The sequence below is a fragment of the Vigna unguiculata genome, chromosome 10, assembly GCF_037176805.1.
Source record: "Vigna unguiculata cultivar grain cowpea cultivar isolate G323 ecotype 2 chromosome 10, ASM3717680v1, whole genome shotgun sequence".
NCBI lineage: Eukaryota > Viridiplantae > Streptophyta > Magnoliopsida > Fabales > Fabaceae > Vigna > Vigna unguiculata.
This window is the reverse complement of record NC_140801.1, coordinates 30,442,803-30,463,280: the sequence shown is the minus strand read 5'-3', so window position 1 is coordinate 30,463,280 and position 20,478 is coordinate 30,442,803. Positions and strand designations below refer to the sequence as shown.

The window sequence follows — 20,478 nt, the reverse complement described above, 5'->3', positions numbered from 1 at the left end:
ACCATAGAAAACCAAGAACAATTAAAGGAAGAAGAAAACATAAAATGGAAAGGAAAGAAATGGTAAAAATGTGAGAAATACGCCACTACAAGGCTAGGCTAGAAGCCATGACAACCTTGAAGATGAGTGGATGTGTGCCGCCACTTGCTATGTAAGATAAGGCTTAAAAGTATTCACTCCCTAGGGAGGAAACTATCACAAATGGTTGAGAGGCAAGAGTGTTTTTACTTCAAAATGTTCAACCCTTTTACATGTCTAGGAGCACCCCTTATATAGAAGAGTTTAGGGGCCTCTAAGCAAATAAAAGATACCTAAGGATGTCTCTACAAAAACCTAACCCTAGCTTCTAGAAACTAGGTCAAATAAGGTTACAAAAATGAGAGACAAAAGAGCCAACTATGGTGTGTGCAAGGCTAATTTAGTTCTAGCACAAAAGGAGACAATGAATGTGTCTCATATGTCTCCAAAAAGTGGCCAAAGTGTGCTAAAAACAAAGGAGACCGAAGGTACATAGGTATACTTGTTTTATGCCTTTTACTTTATGCTTTATGCCTTTGCTTTACTCTCTCATCCACATCATTTATGCTCCCCAATCATCATGCGCCACCTAGCATTGCTTTCTTACTCCTAATTAACCTACAAAGCAAATAAACATAGATTAGCATGTTGGCTTAAGTCAAGTCAACTATAGTCAACAAGTCAAACCTAGTCAAAGGTCAACAAGTCAACTAAAGTTGATTCAACTAAGTCAACTTAGGGAATCAAAAATAACAAACACAAATGAAAGGGATGAAGGATTAGTGAACTTCTTTTCTAAACATGCTTAGTCTTCTTAAGCATGTGCCTTCATCCTCTTTGGGGTCAATCCTTCATCATCCTCCCCTTCTTGGAGAGAATTTGATGAAGGATTGACCCCAACAGAGGATGGAGGCACATGCTTAAGAAGACTAAGCATGTTTAGAAAGGAAGTTCATTAATCCTTCATCCCTTTCATTTGTGTTTGTTATTTTTGATTCCCTAAGTTGACTTAGTTGAATCAAATTTAGTTGACTTGTTGACCTTTGACTAGGCTTGACTTGTTGACTCTAGTTGACTTGACTTAAGCCAACATGCTAAGCTATGTTTATTTGCTTTGTAGGTTAATTAGGAGTAAGAAAGCAATGCTAGGTGGCGCATGGTGATTGGGGAGCATAAATGATGTGGAGGAGAAAGTAAAGCAAAAGCATAAAGCATAAAGTAAAAGGCATGAAGCAAGTGTACCTATGTACCTTTGGTCTCCTTTGTTTTTAGCACACTTTGGCCACTTTTTGGAGACATATGAGACACATTCTTTGTCTTCTTTTGTGCTAGAACGAAATTAGCCTTGCACACACCATAGTTAGGTCTTTTGTCTCTCATTTTTGTAATCTTATTTGACCTAGTTTCTAGAAGCTAGGGTTAGGTTTTTGTAGAGACATCCTTAGGTATCTTTTATTTGCTTAGAGGCCCCTAAACTCTTCTATATAAAGGGTGCTCCTAGACATGTAAAAGGGTTGAACATTTTGGAGAAATTATACACTTTGTGTTTCAACCATTTGTGAGAGTTTCCTCCCTTGGGAGTGAAAACTTTTAAGCCTTATCTTGCATAGCAAGTGGCGGCACACATCCACTCATCTTCAAGGTTGTCATGGCTTCTAGCCTAGCCTTGTAGTGGCGTGCTTCTCACATTTTTACCATTTCTTTCCTTTCCATTTTATGTTTTCTTCTTCCTTTAATTGTTCTTGGTTTTATATGGTTTATGTGCTTTCCATTTCCTTTTTGTTTTGAATCAACCCATCATCTTCTTCTCTTGAGCTTTGTGAAAGGAACCTTCACATCTAGATAGCTTGCTATCTTAATGTCCAGTGGGGATTTCACTTAGCTTTCTTAATCAACTCACACCATATTCAATAATCTTAAAAAGGAACAAGATAATCCTTCATCATTTGGTATCTAGAGCCTAGGTTATCTTGAATATGGTGTTTTTCGTGTGCTAACCCTGTCTTGTTGTAGCTATCTTGGTATGGTTCAAATCCACTTCCATGACACACAAAAACAGTGCTAGCAGAAAACGTGACGATTTTAAAACATTAAACTGCACCAGCTCAGCGCTCCAAAAATTACGTTTTTAGTGTCAAAAGAAAGCTCATTGAGTCTAGTTTCCAGAAAAAAAAAAGAACCAACGCATTTGGAGTTCTATGGAGAAAGTTATGATCAAATTAGTGAGCAAAGGTCAGATCTGCCAAGAATACGTGAATCAGCGTTTTCAGGTTTTGTTGGGGCAGTTTGATGACGGTTTTTGCACCTCTTTAAGCTCCTAAATGTGGTTGGATAACATGTCTTTGGATGCTTAGTCTTTGAGCCTCAAATCCATGAGTTTAAATGCATGATAGCTACATGTTTGTGTCTTTGTGTATGTCATGTTGAGTCTTTAAATGTGTCTAACTTTTGCTTGAGTCATATGTCATATGCTTCTTTGAGTTTTCTTATTCTTGTTTCTAAGTATTTGAGCTATTGCATGAGATCTATGCCTTTTATTGTAGCATGCTCCTTGAGATTGATTTTGACCTAATTTTTAAGGAACTAAGTGTTCAAGACACCTTAAAATATCCTTCTCATCATCTTAAGTACCTAGTTTTGAAAAGAAAAATTATTTTCATGACCAAAAACAGTTTGGCCAAGAGCTAATGTGTTGCTTGGTGAATCCATTTGGCCATTGTTACTAGGTGTTATGCTACCAAATTTTATACTTGGATTTTGGGTGATATTGGCAAATTAGTTCCATGCTTTAACTTGGTTATGATCTTTCTTGGTGTATGCATAATTTGAGGTATAATCTTGGCTTGTTCAAATGCTTTCCATAGACTCTTTAAAAGTGTTTCTTGGTGTATGCATAATTTGAGGTTTCTTTTGACACCAAAAACGTAATTCGGGATGGGCATGGCTTCATTTTAAAGCACTCAATCTTGATGAACATTCCCTTTATTTGAGGCATGAGGGACATAAAATGAAGTTGAAGTTTATGACACCAAGACAAGTCAGTAAGGATCAACATAGGCTGAACGAGAAAATAGAAAAAGAATAAATAGAAACTTTAGAAGAAAGGGAAAATGAAGAAAAAGAAAAGGAAGTTGAGAGAAAGATGACGAAAAATTTATTTGTCAATGTTTTTCTTCAACAGTTTGTGATGTCATTTTAAATGAGCATAAGGATAAGCATGTGAATAAACACACCAACTTCCATGTTTGAAAAGGAAGCTTGTTCATAGTGCTTTATTATGCATTTGGTTCGCTAATGAGAAGCAAATTCGTCAAACACAACGCATGGAGTTATTTATTGTTACATGTCAAGGTGGGCGTAGTGTTGGCAAGAGAGGTGCTCCACGGATTGCAACCGTTGGAAAGGAACAAAACTAAATCTATTCAAGTTGAATTTGATCCTGGAGGACGAGAAATAGATTCAAGTTGTGCACAAATAAAGTTCTTTACAAGGACATACTAAACTTTTACTAAAACTAGTAGAGAAATAAACACTTTAGATTTGGGGCGAATCTTCTCAAAGAAGGAGGGCATGATGTGAATTGCATATGGCCCAAATGGAGGATAACTAACGCGCGACGTTGATGTAGTTTCTTTAATTTAAATAAAGCCCCAATGCTTTGTATAATTGGCTAACCAAATTGTGTTTTGGGTTAACCAATTAAAGGGATTTAGTTTTTCTTTATTTTCAAGTTAAATAAGGGCCCATTTTCCAACATAAGAACCAACCTTTGGAGGACCTTTGTTGAATGCTTGTGGATGACTTTTGGTTGCCTTGAATTCAGTTACAATCAACAATTCAGTAGTGGATCATTATTAACTTGAGTGGCTCATAAATAGCTTTAAGGGGGTTGTAACTGAAAATTATGTGTCTTTTGTAATTCTGATGGTTAAAGCTCCTATATAAGGTAAACCGTTCTTATCAATGAAATCAAGTTGAGTTTTATTCAGAAAATATAATAGTTTTATCTCTTCTATCTTAGTGAGGGTGATTCTCCTATGTTCTTAAGTGATTCAGGAACCCTTGAGTTTTATCAAAGGTCCTTGCTCCCCTTGTGTGTTTAAACTCATAGGCTTAGCTTCCATCCTTGGAAGTGTAATTTCTATCAATTTCCACTTCATCTTCTTATCTATTTTTATTTTCTTGTTCTAAACAATTTCTAAAATTTCTTGCTTATTAGCATTCCAACCTAGATCGAACCATGAAACGAATCCACCCCTGTGGATTCACATCATCTGGTACTCGGAGCCTGGCTAACTAGATTTGGAATAGCAATGGAAGTTTATTATACAAGGTGTTTAATCGAAGGCCACCCATGTTTAGTTCCATTCGATTACGAAAGCGACAACAATGTTGTAAGCCAAAAATTGGTGGACAAACTCAACTTACCAACAAGTTTTCATCCGAATCAAGCATGGATCAAATTCAATACAGGACAATGTTTGAAAGATGCTCCCATGGACTATTGTCATCTTCTTTTGGGATGGGCATGGCTTCATTTTAAAGCACTCAATCTTGATGAACGTTCCCTTTGTTTGAGGCATGAGGGACATAAAATGAAGTTGAAATTTATGACACCAAGACAAGTCAGTAAGGATCAACATAGGCTGAAGGAGAAAATAGAAAAAGAGATAATAGAAAAAGAAGAAATAGAAACTTCAGAAGGAAGGGAAAATGAAGAAAAAGAAAAGGAAGTAGAGAGAAAGATGATGGAAAATTTATTTGCTAATGTTTTTTCTTCAACAGTTTGTGATGTCATTTTAAAGGAGCAAAAGGATAACCATGTGAATGAAACACATCAAGTTCAATGTTTGAAAAGAAACCTTGTTCATAGTGCTTTATTATGCATCTGGTTCGCTGATGAGAAGCATATTCGTCAAACACAACGCATGGAGTTATTTATTGTTACATATCAAGGTGGGGGTAGTGTTGGCAGGAGAGGTGCTCCACGGATTGCAACCGTTGGAAAGGAACAAAACTAAATCTATTCAAGTTGCATTTGATCCTGGATGACGAGAAATAGTTTCAAGTTGTGCACAAATAAAGTTCTTTACAAGGACATACTAAACTTTTATTAAAACTAATAGAAAAATAATTGCTTTAGATTCGGGGCGAATCTTCTCAAAGAAGGAGGGTATGATGTGAATTGCATATGGCCCAAATGGAGGATAACTAACGCGCGACGTTGATGCAGTTTCTTTAATTTAAATAAGGCCCCAATGCTTTGTACAATTGGCTGACCAAATTGTGTTTTGGGTTATCCAATTAAAGGGCTTTAGTTTTTCTTTATTTTCAAGTTAAGTAAGGGCCCATTTTCTAACTTAAGAACCAACCTTTGGAGGACCTTTCTTGAATGCTTGTGGATGACTTTTGGTTGCCTTGAACTCAGTTACAATCAGCAATTCAATAGTGGATCATTATTAACTTGAGTTGTTCATTAATAGCTTTAAGGGGGTTGTGATTGAAAATTATGTGTCTTTTGTAATTCTGATGGTTAAAGCTCCTATATAAGCTAAACCATTTTGATCAATGAAATCAAGTTGAGTTTTATTTAGAAAATATAAGACTTTTATCTTTTCTATCTTAGTGAGAGTGATTCTCCTATGGTCTTGAGTGATTCAGGAACCCTTGAGTTTTATCAAAGGTCCTTGCTCCCCTTGTGTGTTTAAACTCCAAGGCTTATCTTCCATCCTTGGAAGTGTGACTTCTATCAATTTCCACTTCATCTTCTTATCTATTTTTGTTTTCTTGATTTAAAAAATTTCTCAAATATTTTGCTTATTAGTATTCCAACCGAGATCGAACCATGAAACGAATCCACCCCTCTGCACTAACATCATTTGGTATTTAGAGCCTGGCTCACTAGATTTGGAATAGCAATGGAAGTTTATTATACAAGGTGTTTAATCGAAGGCCACCCATGTTTAGTTCCATTCGATTACGAAAGCGACAACAATGTTGTAAGCCAAAGATTGGTGGAGAAACTCAACTTACCAACAAGCTTGCATCTGAATCAAGCATGGATCAAATTCAGTACAGAACAATGTGTGAAAGATGCTCCCATGCACTCTTGTCATCTTCTTTTGGGATGGGCCTGGCTTCATTTTAAAGCACTCAATCTTGATGAACATTCCCTTTATTTGAGGCATGAGGGACATAAAATGAAGTTGAAATTTATGACACCAAGACAAGTCAGTAAGGATCAACATAGGCTGAAGGAGAAAATAGAAAAAGAGAGAATAGAAAAAGAAGAAATAGAAACTTCAGAAGGAAGGGAAATGAAGAAAAAGAGAAGGAAGTAGAGAGAAAGATGATGAAAAATTTATTTCTCAATGTTTTTCTTCAACAGTTTGTGATCTCATTTTAAAGGAGCAAAAGGATAAGCATGTGAATGAAACACACCAACCTCCATGTTTGAAAACGAAGCTTGTTCATAATGCTTTATTATGCATTTGGTTCGCTGATGAGAAACATATACGTCAAACAAAACGCATGGAGTAATTTATTGTTACATATCAAGTAGGGGTAGTGTTGGCAAGAGAGGTGCTCCACGGATTGCAACTGTTGGAAAGGAACAAAACTAAATCTATTCAAGTTGCATTTGATCTTGGACGACGAGAAATAGTTTCAAGTTGTGCACAAACAAAGTTCTTTACAAGGGCATACTAAAATTTTATTAAAACTAGTAGAAAAATAAAGGCTTTAGATTCGGGACGAATGTTCTCAAAGAAGGAGGGTATGATGTGAATTGCATATGGCCCAAGTGGAGAATAACTAACGCGCGACATTGATGCAGTTTCTTTAAATTAAATAAGGCCCCAATGCTTTGTACAATTGGCTAACCAAATTGTGTGTTGGGTTAACCAATTGAAGGGCTTTAGTTTTTCTTTATTTTCAAGTTAAGTAAGGGCCCATTTTCCAACTTAAGAACCAACCTTTGGAGGACCTTCCTTGAATGCTTGTGGATGACTTTGGGTTACCTTGAATTCAGTTATAATCAGCAATTCAATAGTGGATCATTATTAACTTGAGTGGTTCATTAATAGCTTTAAGGGGGTTGTAACTAAAATTATGTGTCTTTTGTAATTCTGATGGTTAAAGCTCCTATATAAGCTAAACCATTCTTATCAATGAAATCAAGTTGACTTTTATTCAGAAAATATAAGAGTTTTATCTCTTCTATCTTGTTTAGAGTGATTCTCCTATTTTCTTGAGTGATTCAGGAACCCTTGAGTTTTATCAAATGTCCTTGCTCCCTTTGAGTGTTTAAACTCCTAGGTTGATCTTCCATCCTTGGAAGTGTGACTTCTATCAATTTCCACTTCATCTTCTTATCTATTTTTGTTTTCTTGTTTTAAACAATTTCTCAAATTTCTTGCTTATTAGCATTCAAACCTAGATCGAACCATGAAGCGAATCCACCCCTCTTGATTCATATCATTTTGTATTCAGAGCATGGCTCACTAGAATTGGAATAACAATGGAAGTTTATTATACAAGGTGTTTAATCGAAGGCCACCCATGTTTAGTTCCATTCTATTACGAAAGCGACAACAATGTTGTAAGCCAAAGATTGGTGGAGAAACTCAAGTTACCAACAAGCTTTCATCCGAATCAAGCATGGATCAAATTCTGATGAAGGATTGACCCCAACCAAGTATGAAGGCACATGCTTAAGAAGACTAAGCATGTTTAGAAAGGAAGTTCACTAATCCTTCATCCCTTTTCATTTGTGTTTATTATTTTTGATTCCCAAAGTTGACTTAGTTGAATCAACTTTAGTTGACTTGTTGACCTTTGACTAGGTTTGACCTATTGACTATAGTTGACTTGACTTAAGCCAACATGCTAATCTATGTTTATTTGCTTTGTAGGTTAATTAGGAGTAAGAAAGCAATGCTAGGTGGCACATGGTGATTGGGGAGCATAAATGATGTGGAAGAGAGAGTAAAGCAAAGGCATAAAGCATAAAGTAAAAGGCATGAAGCAAGTGTACCTATGTACCTTTGGTCGCCTTTGTTTTTAGCACTCTTTGGCCACTTTTTGGAGACATATGAGACACATTCTTTGTCTCCTTTTCTGCTAGAACGAAATTAGCCTTGCACACACCATAGCTAGCTCTTTTGTCTCTCATTTTTTGTAACCTTATTTGACCTAGTTTCTAGAAGCTAGGGTTAGATTTTGTAGAGACATCCTTAGGTATCTTTTATTTGCTTAGAGGCCCCTAAACTCTTCTATATAAGGGGTGCTCCTAGACATGTAAAAGGGTTGAACATTTTGGAGAAATTATACACTTTGTGTTTCAACCTTTTGTGAGAGCATTCCTCCTTAGGGAGTGGAGTTCTTTCAAGCCTTATCTTGCCTTGGCAAGTGGCGGCATACACCACTCATCTTCAAGGTTGCCATGGCTTCTTCTAGCCTAGCCTTGTAGTGGCGTGAATCCTCCATTCCTCCCATTTCGCTTGCTTTTCATTTTATGTTTCTTTACTCTTCTTGGTTTATATTGTTTCTATTATATGTTTTTCCTTTTGATTTCTTACTCCCCATCAATCCATTCTCCTCCTCTCTAGAACCTTGGAAAGGAACCTTCACATCTAGATAGCTTGCTATCTTAATGTCCAGTGGGAATTTCCCTTAGCTTTCTTAATCAACTCTCACCATATTCAATAATCTTAAAAAGGAACAAGATAATCCTTCATCATTTGGTATCTAGAGCTTTGGTTGTCCTTGAATATGGTGTTTTCATGTTCTAACCTTGTCTTGTGTAGCTATCTTTGAATGGTCCACATAAAAACAATGCTGGCAGAAACTGTTCACGATTTTAAAAGATTAGACTGCACCTGCTCAGTGGTCCAAAAATTACGTTCTTGATGTCCGAAGAAAGCTCTGTTAGTCTAGTTTTTAACAAAAAAAGAACCAATGCATTTGGAGTTCTGTGGAGAGAGTTATGATTGAAATAGTGAGCAAAGGTCAGAGCTGCCGAGATCACCGCGAATCAACATTTTTCAGGTTATGTTGGGCAGTTTTGGCTACTGTTTTTGTTACTCTTCTTACTCCTAAATGTTGTTAGATAACATGTCTTTGTGTGCTTAATCATTGACCTTCATTTCCAAAAGTTTAAATGCATGATAGCTACATGTTTGAGTCTTTAAATGCGCCTAACTTTTGCTTGAGTCATATGTGATATGTTAGCTTGAAGTTTTCTTATTCTTGTTTTTCCAAGTATTTGAATCTTGCTTTCACTTTATGTCTTGCTTGATGTATGCTCCATGAAATTGATTTTGGCCTAAAACTTGAGGAACTAAGTGTTCAAGCCACCTAAAACTCTTTCTCACCATTTTATGAAACTAGTTGTGAAAAGAAGAAAATTTTTGCACCAAATATTGTCTAAAAACCGAGAGCAATCTTGCTCATTGATGAACTAAAAGTGTGTTTTTCACTAAGTGTTATGCAACTAGTTTCATGCTTGAGAAGTGGGTGATATTGGCAAATTAGTTCCATGCTTTAACTTGGTTATGATCTTTCTTGGTGTATGCATGATTTAAGACTTGAAGATGCTTGTCAAGTGCTTTCCATAGAGTCTTTAAAATGTGCTTTTCTTGTTTTAGTCTTGTTAAAAGTTTTGTCTCAAACTTTTCTTCTTTAGAGTTTAGCTTTCCTTGTTTTTGTGCTTTTCTTGCTTGTCACTAGGTGTTCTTTGTTTTATCTTAGTAGTTTTCTTTTCTTGAAACTCTTGGGATGTTGTGGCCGAATCACTTATCTTGCATTTGAAAGGTTTTGAACAAGTTTTTAAAAGTGTTTGCTTCACTCCTTTGGTGGATTTTGAGTGCTAGCCTTGCCTTGTTACTTTGGGAGAGTGATCTAAACACTTGGGTTACATTTTGGGTTGGATTTGGTCTCGGTTTTCATGTTGTCTAACCTCTAATCCATTTATTTTGTCTCGGATTTGAGTGTTTTTGTTGTAGGAATCATGGCAAGTTCATCAAATGCACCTACACTAAACAAAAACAATACATTGATGAGATTGCTTCGGGATTTGGAGTTGTCTAGGAAGGAGGCCTTTGAACAATTAAGAAAAGACAAGGAGCAAAGTGACCTAAGAATCCAAGAGCACATTCAAAGGCTTGAAGCTAAAGAGCAAGAAAGAGAGGCTAGGAAAAGAGGGCATTCTAGGCGCAACCCATCACAAGAGAAGCAAACTCCAAAGATTCCTAAGTTCTATGGAGGAAGTGATCCCAAAGTCTTCCTTGATTGGGAAGCTAAAGTTGATCAAATTTTCAATGAAAATCATGTAAAGGATCAAACACAAGTTGATCTAGTAGCTTTAGGATTTTTGGAGTATGCCAATACTTGGTGGCATAAAGTTTGTAAGAATTATGACCAAGGGCCACCCGCGGCTTCTTGGATGGACATTAAAACTCTTATGCGCGCTAGATTTGTTCCTCCCTCCTATAGGAAGGAACTTATTATGAAGCTCCAAAGGCTTCACCAAGGTCCTATGAGTGTGAGTGAATACTTTAAAGAATTAGAGTCTCAAATGCATAGGGTTGAAATAAAAGAAACTAACAAAGAGAAAATAAAAAGATTTGTGAGTGGTCTTAGGAGAGATGTAAAAGACCAAGTAGAGTTGTATGAGTACTCCACTCTTGAAAATGTTTTCACACTTGCCCTTGAGATTGAAATTCAATTGAAAAGAAAAAGAAGGGCAAAGAAGAGTTACTCACCCAACCACTACTTTAGTCACTCATGGAAGGGAAAGGATAAAAAGAAACATGATAAGTTCCCTTCTAACTCTCATCAAGAACCACCAAGTAAAAGTAAGTCACCAAGTGATCACATTCACCATTCCACTTCTCAAAGATCAAGTTCCATTAAATGTTTTAAATGTTTGGGTTATAATCACATTGCTTTAAATTGCCCAACCAAAAGGACCATGATCTTAAAGAAGAGTAATGATGTTGAAAGTGAACACTCATCTCCCCATTCTCCTTCAAAAGAATCTTCTTCCCCTAGTAAAACTAAAATTTTTGAGAAAGACCCTATGTTATTAAGACGCATGATAGGTCAAGATCAAAGTGAGCTTGAGCCAACTCAAAGAGAAAACATTTTTCAATCTAGATGCAAAATTAACAAATGGGTTTGCTCTCTAATTATTGATGGAGGAAGTAGTACCAATGTAGCTAGCACAAGGTTGGTGGAAAAACTTAGCTTAGAGACCATTCCTCATGCTAAGCCCTACAAGCTTGCTTGGATAAGTAAAGAGGGAGAAATAGATGTCAATAAACAAGTGCTTTATTATGCATTTGGTTCACTGATGAGAAGCGAATTCGTTAAACACGACGTATGGAGTTATTTATTGTTACATATCAAGATGGGGGTAGTGTTGGCAAGAGAGGTGCTCCACAGATTGCAACCGTTGGAAAGGAACAAAACTAAATCTATTCAAGTTGCATTTGATCCTGGAGGACGAGAAATAGTTTCAAGTTGTGCACAAATAAAGTTCTTTACAAGACATACTAAACTTTTACTAAAACTAGTAGAGAAATAAAGGCTTTAGATTCAGGGTGAATCTTCTCAAAGAAGGAGGGCATGATGTGAATTGCATATGGCCCAAATGGAGGATAACTAACGCGCGACGTTGATGCAGTGTCTTTAATTTAAGTAAGGCCCCAATGCTTTGTATAATTGGCTGACCAAATTGTGTTTTGGGTTAACAGATTAAAGGGCTTTAGTTTTTCTTTATTTTCAAGTTAAACAAGGGCCCATTTTCCAACTTAAGAACCAACCTTTGGAGGACCTTTGTTGAATGCTTGTGGATGACTTTTGGTTGCCTTGAATCAATTATAATCAGCAATTCCATAGTGGATCATTATTAACTTGAGTGGTTCATTAATAGATTTAAGGGGGTTATAACTGAAAATTATGTGTCTTTTGTAATTCTGATGGTTAAAGCTCCTATATAAGTGATGAGATGCCTCGAGCCAAGGGACCTACAACAAGAGCCAGGGCTAGGAGAATACAAGAGGAATGGGCCTTAAATGCGCATGCAAGGCCCAAGATGAACTTGACATGGGCCAAGGAAGATGTGAAGACCTAGCCTAGGACATTTTGCTTGTAAATACTAGATTAGGATTTTATTTTGGGCTTTGTATTTTGGGCCCAGTAGAATAGGGTTTTCTTTGGGCCATGTATTGGGCTTTAGAAGTAATTTTGGACCAAAAAGGGGAATTGGGCCAAATGGGCCAAGAGTAGTGTGTCTACTCTAGAAAAGCCTAGAAGCTTCTCAAACTTGCTTTCCAAGGATGAGAATTAGCTTCCCATGGCAAGAAAAGTGTGACTTGCTTAGGTGGCAAGTCACACCTACCACATGCTCCTTTTTGGCTCCAAAATTCAACTTTCTAGACTCCTTTTTCCCTCCAGTTTTGGGAGACTCCTTGGTCTCATTTTAGCCTATAAATAGAAGGCTTAGGAGATGTATTTTTCAGCTTGAAATTGAGTAATGAATTGCTGCCCAAATTTGTGCACAAATCTCTTTTGAGCTCACCTTAGAGTAAACTCTTCTCTAGTTTACTCTAGTCTTCTTCCTTAGGAGTTGGCCTCACCTCTCTTAAGAATCCTTTCACCTACACCAAACCAAACACCTTAAGCTTCTTTCCTTCATGCTTCCGCATCCAACACCATCCATGGAGCCTCCATTCTTCATGCAAGCTTCAATGGAGACAAGAAGAAGCCATCATGTGGTATCAGAGCCTGGTTTTAGTGAGTTAAGTGCTTCTTCTCCATTTTTCTTTGAATTTCGTGTTGTTCATCACTTCTCCTACTTGTCTTCCTGTTTTTGTTCATTTTATTTTGAGTATTAATGTCTTTTTCTTTTGGTTCATCTTCATTTGCTTCATCTTGAACCATCCTTGTGTGCTTCAGGTGTTCTATTTGGTTTCTACCGCTTACTTTTCATTTTAATTGAGTATTTGTTGTTTTTGTTCAGTTCATTCTCTTGATTCTTGAGTTTATTTTGATTTTAAGATCCATATGTTTTGTCTAGAGTCATTGTTCTTATAGGGCCAAGCTGTAGTCCACAAATCCGTTGAGGTATCTAGATATCCGGTCTCTGGTTGCCTTCCTTCACTTCGGTCAAATATAAAGGGCAGCACAGGGGACCTGCAAAAGACACTCCGATGCCTAAGTTAGCACTGGTGATGTCAGGATTTTTAGAGAATATATCAATGCGTAATCGATGCATGGGATAACGTGCTATATATACTATTTTACCTGTGGGTCCTACTTACAATGGGCTTTGGAGGCCCACACACCTATTTACCTTTCTTGGGGTTTACTGGTATGGGGTGAAAATACCAACAAGCCCTTGAGGGTTGTTATGCAATGAGTATAGGTTACGGGTATGGGTGATAAGTTTCTTCTTAGTAAAGGGGGGCTCGGTATTCGGCCATGCGGATCTGAGGGGTTGGTCACTTGGGGCTACTTTGGTTAGCTCAGGCTGCCGCTAACTGGGGGCCGTCAGGTTTTAGGTGTCTTGGTGTGTGGAGATTAGTACTCGGCCTGGGGAGTTTGATAAAGGCCGTGTACCGCTGACATCCTTGTCTCTGGGGCACCCTTATCCTTACTGGTCGTGGGCTCGGCCCTCGGCTTAGGGAGTTTGGTTGGTGGTCATGCACCGCTAACATCTGTGGGCCTTGAAGGTGTTCTTAGTAAGCGGGGCTCGGCTCTCGGCCTGGGGAGTTTGGTTGGCCGCATACCGCTGACAATCTTGGGGAAGTGACCTCGGTTAGGTTGTGTCACGTGCGCCTGAGGTGTGATTGGGACATCAGCCCCCCAGTCTTAAGAGCGTAGTGACGTATAGACTGAGCGGCTATTGCTAGGTGTGTGTTTGTGCCGCTATGTATTCCCTTGTGATTGCAATTTTTAATTGGAGGAGTGGTGTCCTACGGGTATACCAGCCCCCCAGTCTTCAGGAGCATGGCGACGTATAGACTAAGTGGCTTTCCTGGGTGTATTTGTGTGCTCGTGCCGCTATGTATATGACCGCTTTGTGTGGGATGTAGTTGGTTGGTTTGAATGTATGCTAGCATGTTGGGCCGCCCAGTTGCGAATGGACTTGGGCCATCTAGGTTATTACGGAATGATGCGATCGTTCACGCTGGCATGATGTTCGAGGCAGTTACTGTGAGGCGATGTGACGTTTGGATGATGTGACTGTTGGATGTGATTTTCGAGGCAATGTGATGGCTGGGCCTTGGGCCCTTAGGGTTTTTTCTTTTTTACTGAGGGTGAAAAGGTTTCTTGTGGCCTTTAAATGTGGTCTTCGCTGTAATTCTAGGTAGTTGCTGGATTTGTGTTGAAGTGTTGGTGTTTGTTCTCTGAGTGTGTTTTCGGAGTTGCTTGGGTGCGGTCTTCTTTTTCGTGGCCGGTTGCTAAGGTATGTCGACCTCATCTAGTGGTTCAAATTCCGGGGATTCAGGTGCTAGCTTTGGCGGCCTTAGGTTAGTGTTTTGTAGCACGTCTTCCGAGCCCTTGCATGTTGAGATAGAGAGGGAGATCCACGAGGATCCGGCTAGTGAGCACGCCGAGTCGTCATGGCCAAAGAGGGAGGGGTATGAGTGGGTCCATAAGGGGGTGAGGAACTGTTTCTCCAAATATAGGTGGTCGCGTCTCCTTCGATCGTGGCTGGCGAGCGTGTACCTATTTGAGAGGGGTGCTGATATCAATGCTGTGTCCATCGAGCGAGTGAGCGGCATTGATTCGGTCTGTCATGGTCGTGAAGGGTTCGAGGACGACTTCTTTTACGTGTACGCTTGTATGTTTATGAAGCTACACGTGCGCTTGCCCTTTGACGAGTTTACAATGGGGGTTTTGCGGAGGCTCAACGTCGCCCCTACTCAGCTCCATCTGAACAGTTGGGGTAGTTTGCAAGCGTTCAAGCTAATTTGCAAGGCACTTTATCTAGTGCCGACCCCTGAGAGTTTCCTTTACTTTTATACGACTCGGTCGAGGGATCCGATTTCGTGGCTATCGTTGATTAGCCGACCTAAGGTTGGGTTGCTGGATGGGTTTACTCAATCGTTCAAGAAGTTTAAAGATGGGTTTTTTCGGGTCCGGTTGCTCAATGGAGGCCGAGCCTTGTATTATGATGAATGTGGGTCTCCTAGGTTCCCGTTCTACTGGACGGAGATGCCTGCGCGCCTAGATGCGTTATCCAAAGACATGCTTTATGTGGAGAGTAGGCGGGTGGTGGATATTCTTGAGAGACTCCCCACGAAGGTTCTGGGGAAGTGGGTTGTGTGCTGCTACCTGACTGATAACCCAGCTAGGGATTTATGTGGTAAGCTTGTACTTCTATCCGTTTGCAGTTATTGGACTAATCTAAAAATTGTGTTTTGTGTAGGTGTGATGGCGCATCATGCGAGGAAGGTTGGGGGAGAGGTTGACCTGTTTGCCAAGATTCGAGACAAGCTGGAGAACGCGGCTAAGGCGGAGGGGCAATCGCAGGCTCCGAACCTGGTGGGACCGGTTGTTGACACGTACGCGCCTGCCGCTACGAAAAGACCGGCCCCTTCTAAGCTGAAGGGAGTTGGGAAAGATCGAAAGAGATTGCGTGCGTTGGCAAAAACTGGTGGTGTTGGTTCCAGTGGTTCTAGCAACCCTGATCTTGGTGGCTTTGAAAAGAACAAGGTGCAGATGAGGAAGGGTGTGGAGATAAAATTAAGTGACGAGGAGGTGGGTGTGGTGGAGGCGGCTGACCCAGGGTTGGTTATGAGGGCGTTGAGTGAATACCTTGCCCGGTGACTCGTTCTAGGAAGGAGGGTGAACACCATGCTTCAAGAAGAGTTGGCGGCGGGTGATAAGAAAAAACTTGTTGAGGAGGTTGCCGGCTTGAAGGCGCAGGGGGAACGCGATCGGAAGGCATGGGACGCGGAGAAGAAGAAACTAGAGGGTGAAGTGAAGAGGTTGAAGCTCAGTGTTTTGGGGTCTGAGAAGAAATTGGCTGCGAAGCAGGTGGAGCTGGACGAAGCCATCGCGGCGAAGAACGCCGCGGCAGAGGAAGCGGCGAGCGAAATTGATGGGCTGCAACAGGCCATCTATTCTGAACATGTAAACGGATTCCAGAAAGCGCTACGACAGGCGGAATTTTTGTACAGGGAAGTGTCCGTTACCGATTGTCGGTTTAATGTTAATCTGGACGTTTATGATAATCGTATGCTGGATGTGGCTGAGATTGGTCGTCTGAAGGCCGCGTTTGAAGCGGATGTGGTAGGGGAAGAAGGGACGTTGGCCACAACCCCGCCGAATGTGGAGATTGAGGTTCCAGGGGAGGATGGCGGAGATGAAGAGGGGGCGGGGGAAGAGCTGCTAGGGGGGGCTGAATGTGATGAGGGGGCTGCTAATGAGGGTGATTAGGTGGTGTTGCTTGGTGCCCGCCTTTGGACACTTTAGGGCGTGTGTTTTTTGTAATTGGGGCGAGGTCGCCGACTATGTTTTTTGTTTTTAATGTACAAGATGATTTGGGGCGAGGTCGCCGTCTTTGGTTTTGCTAGATTTACTTGTTTGTAATGGCTGTTTGCCATGGTTGTTTGCAAAGTTAATACAAGTTCGCGTTTCTTGTTATCTTTCTTGCAGTGCGTGGAGCTTAATTGTTTCTTGTAACTTTGGTGAGTCGAGCTATTTTGTTGTGAATGTATGTGCCGGTTGCGATGACATTTTAGGTAGTTCGTTATTGATTCGCGTGTTCGTTACTTTAATTGTGTGTTGGCAGCTGGTGTCATGCCTTGGGCTTGGCTGATGGTGAGTGGCTGGGGGATTTGTGATTGCTCGACCAGTGGTACAAGGGTTAGTGGCTGGGAGTTAGTGTTTTGATGTTTCGACCAACGGCACCTAGGTTAGTGGTTGGGAATTAGTGTTTTGATGTTTCGACCAACGACACTTAGGTTAGTGGTTGGGAATTAGCGTTTTGATGTTTCGACCAACGACACTTAGGTTAGTGGTTGGGAATTACGCGTGACGTTTCAACCATTGACACTTAGTTTAAGTGGATGGGAATTTAGCAGTTTTTCCAGTTCGATTAGCCACGCGTGGAGTGGCCAGGAGTTTAATAATCGTGGACATGGTTGTGTAACTACATTGTATCATTAAAATGGGAAAAAGATGGATGCCTCGTTAAAACCTTCCTGGCCAAAACCCTCTTTGGGAAAAATGCCAGGGTAGGAAAGAGTACATCCGGTTACATGAAAGGAAAAGAAAAGATGCGTTCAACTGAAATAAAACTTCAGGTGGGAGACGTTCCATGTGTTGGGTATGGGTTCACCAGATAGGCGCTCGAGTCGATAGGCGCCTTTACCCACTTCCTGTAGGACTCGGTATGGTCCTTCCCAGTTAGCGGAGAGCTTTCCGTCGTGTTTGCGTGCCTTGCTTGCCATTCTCCATACCAGGTCACCTCTGTGGAATGATCTCGGTGCTAGCTTAGAGTTATATTTCCTTGCCGCTCTGAGCTTGGTGGCCATGTCCCGGATGCTGGCCTTCTCTCTTTTCTCTTGGAGCAAGTCTAGGTGGGTGTGCATGTGTGCTTCATTGACCTCCGGGTTGTGGTGCTCTTGCCTTACTAACGGCTCGCCTATCTCGACGGGTATCAAAGAGTCTGTGCCATAGACCAGGCTGTAGGGTGTTTCGCGGGTTGACGATTGTGGTGTGCATCGATATGCCCAGAGTATATCGAGCAGTTCTTCCGGCCATCTTCCCTTAGCGTTGTCAAGGCGCTTTTTTAATTGGCCCAGAATGACTTTGTTGGCTGCTTCAGCTTGGCCGTTTGTTTGTGGGTGTTCCATGGAGCTGGTTATGTGCTTGATTTTAAGGTTGCGGTAGAATTCTGCTAATCCTCGATCGATGAGCTACCGACCGTTGTCTGTTATTATTGTGTGGGGAATACCGTATCTACAAATTATATTTTTCCATACGAACTTTTGTATTTGATTTGCTGTTATTGTTGCCAATGGTTCGGCCTCGATCCATTTGGAGAAATAGTCTACGCCCACTAGGAGGAATTTGACTTGCCCTTTCCCGGGTGTGAACGGCCCGATTATGTCGATTCCCCATTTGGAGAATGGCCATGGGGAATAGATGTGGTGCAGCTCTTCATGATGGAGGTGTGACACCGGGCCGTGCTTTTGACATGGCATGCATTTCTGTGTGTACGCGGTACAATCTTCAGTCATCGTTGGCCAGAAGTATCCCGCGCGTAGTATACGAGCTGCCATAGTTTTTGGGCTGGAGTGGTATCCGCACGTGCCTTCATGTATTTCTCGCATGACGTAATCGGCCTTTTCAGCGGTGATACATTTCAAAAGCGGGGTGCTGAAGCCTCTTCAAAAGAGTTCCCCTCCAACCAGCGTGTAACGTGCCGCTTTTCTTGTCCAACCCTTTTCCTCCTCTTCAGGTATAGTCCCGCTCTGTAAGTATTGGATGAAGGGGTCCATCCAGGTGTCGCGTGTTGTGATTTGTATGCATTGGGGCTCACATTCGGTGGATGGTGCCTCCAAGGTTTGTTGCAAGAGTGACTTGTATTTGCCTTTTTTCTTTGTGCTGGCGAGTTTGGATAGGAGGTCCGCCCTGGCGTTATCTGCCCTTGGTACGTGTTCGATCTTGAAGTCCTCGAAGTAGCTGATCATATCGGTGACTATGTGGTAGTATTGCGCCATCAGGGGGTCCTTTACTTGGTACTCGCCTGTTAGGTGGCCTACGGTTAGACGGGAGTCAGTTTTGCATATGAGTCGCTTTGCTCCAACTTCTTTGGACAGGTGAAGGCCAGCGATGATCGCCTCGTACTCTGCTTGGTTGTTGGATGTTTTGAACTTGAACTGTAAGGATTGTTCAATGAGGATGTTGCCTGGTCCTTCCAGTACGACGCCTGCACCTGCTCCTTGCGGGTTGGACGAACCATCCACGTTCATGGTCCACCATGTGCTCTGGATGGCTGTATAACTTTGCAAGTCATTGGCAAAGTCTCCCAGGCATTGGGCCTTGATCGCGCCGCGCGGTTCATACTGGATGCTGAATTCTGATAGTTCGATCGACCATGCCGACAAACGACCGACCAAATCGGGCTTTTGTAAGATCTTCTGCATTGGGCAGTCGGTTCTTACGATTATCGGATGACTTTGAAAGTATGGTCTAAGTCTTCTTGCTGTTGTGACAAGTGATAGGGCGACTCTTTCTACAATTTGATAGCGCGTCTCTGGGTCTTGCAGCACGCGGTTGACGAAGTAAATGGGCTGTTGTTGGTTATCGATTTCTTGGACAATCGCTGCGCTGACGACGCTGTCGGATGCTGAAATATAAACTACCAGGGGTACGTCAGGGATGGGTTTGCTTAAGATTGGTGGGGTGGTTAGTAGTTGCTTTAACTGGTCAAAGTTTTGCTGGCAGGTGTCGTCCCATACGAACTTTGTTGACTTTCTGAGTAACTTGATCATTGGTCCGGTTTTCTCCGCGAGCTTAGGAAGGAAGCGGGATATTGCCGTTAGCCTGCCTACCAGGCGTTGAACTTCTTTAATAGTGACCGGGCTTCTCATATTGATGATTGCTTGACATTTTTCCGAGTTGGCTTCGATTCCCCTCTGTGTGAGCATAAAACCTAGGAATTTGCCACCGTTGACGCCAAAGGTGCATTTTTCTGGGTTTAGCCTTAAGTTGTATGCTCAGATTGCCTCGAAGACGTCTGCCAAGTCAGACGAATGTTGCACTGGGTCGGGGGATTTTACCACTATGTCGTCCACATATACCTCGACGCTTTTTCCCAGGAGGGGTTCGAAAACCCTGTCCATTAAACGTTGATACGTCGCTCCTGCGTTCTTTAAGCCAAAGGGCATGACTTTGTAAAAGAGGTTGGCTTCCTCGGTGATGAAAGCAGTCTTTAATTTGTCCTCCTCGGCCATTGGTATCTGGTTATACCCGGAATATGCGTCTAAGAAACTCAGCAATGCATGCCCTGCTGCTCCATCCACGAGTCGATCTATGCTAGGGAGGGGGTAACCGTCTCTGGGGCAAGCCTTGTTGAGGTTAGTGTAGTCGACGCACATTCGCCACTTCCCGTTAGGTTTCTTGACCAGAACGACATTGGCTAACCACGTTGTGTAGCGGGCTTCGCCCACAAACCCGGCCAGTCTTAGCTTCTCTACTTCTGCCTTGGCGGCCTGCCTCCGCTCTTCTCCCAGTCTGCGTTTTTTCTGGGAGACAGGTTTGGCTTCTTTGAAAATGGATAACTTGTGGGAAGCTATCCTGGGATGGACCGCGGGGAGGTCCACAACTGTCCATGCGAATAGATCAGCATTGTCGAGGAGTACCTTTTCTATTTGCTGCGCGTGTTCACCTTGGTGTGACGTGCCAACTTGGAGGAAGCGGTCTGGGCGAGTCAGG

General features: G+C 41.4%; 1 protein-coding gene across 1 annotated transcript; it reads right to left on the bottom strand.

The window, feature by feature from the left end:
* Positions 1-17,318: 17,318 nt before the first annotated feature.
* On the bottom strand, positions 17,319-17,891 carry LOC146882364 (uncharacterized). Its single transcript, XM_085667369.1, has one exon. It carries the CDS (start codon positions 17,889-17,891, stop codon positions 17,319-17,321), a length of 573 nt encoding a protein of 190 aa, XP_085523495.1.
* Positions 17,892-20,478: the final 2,587 nt, after the last annotated feature.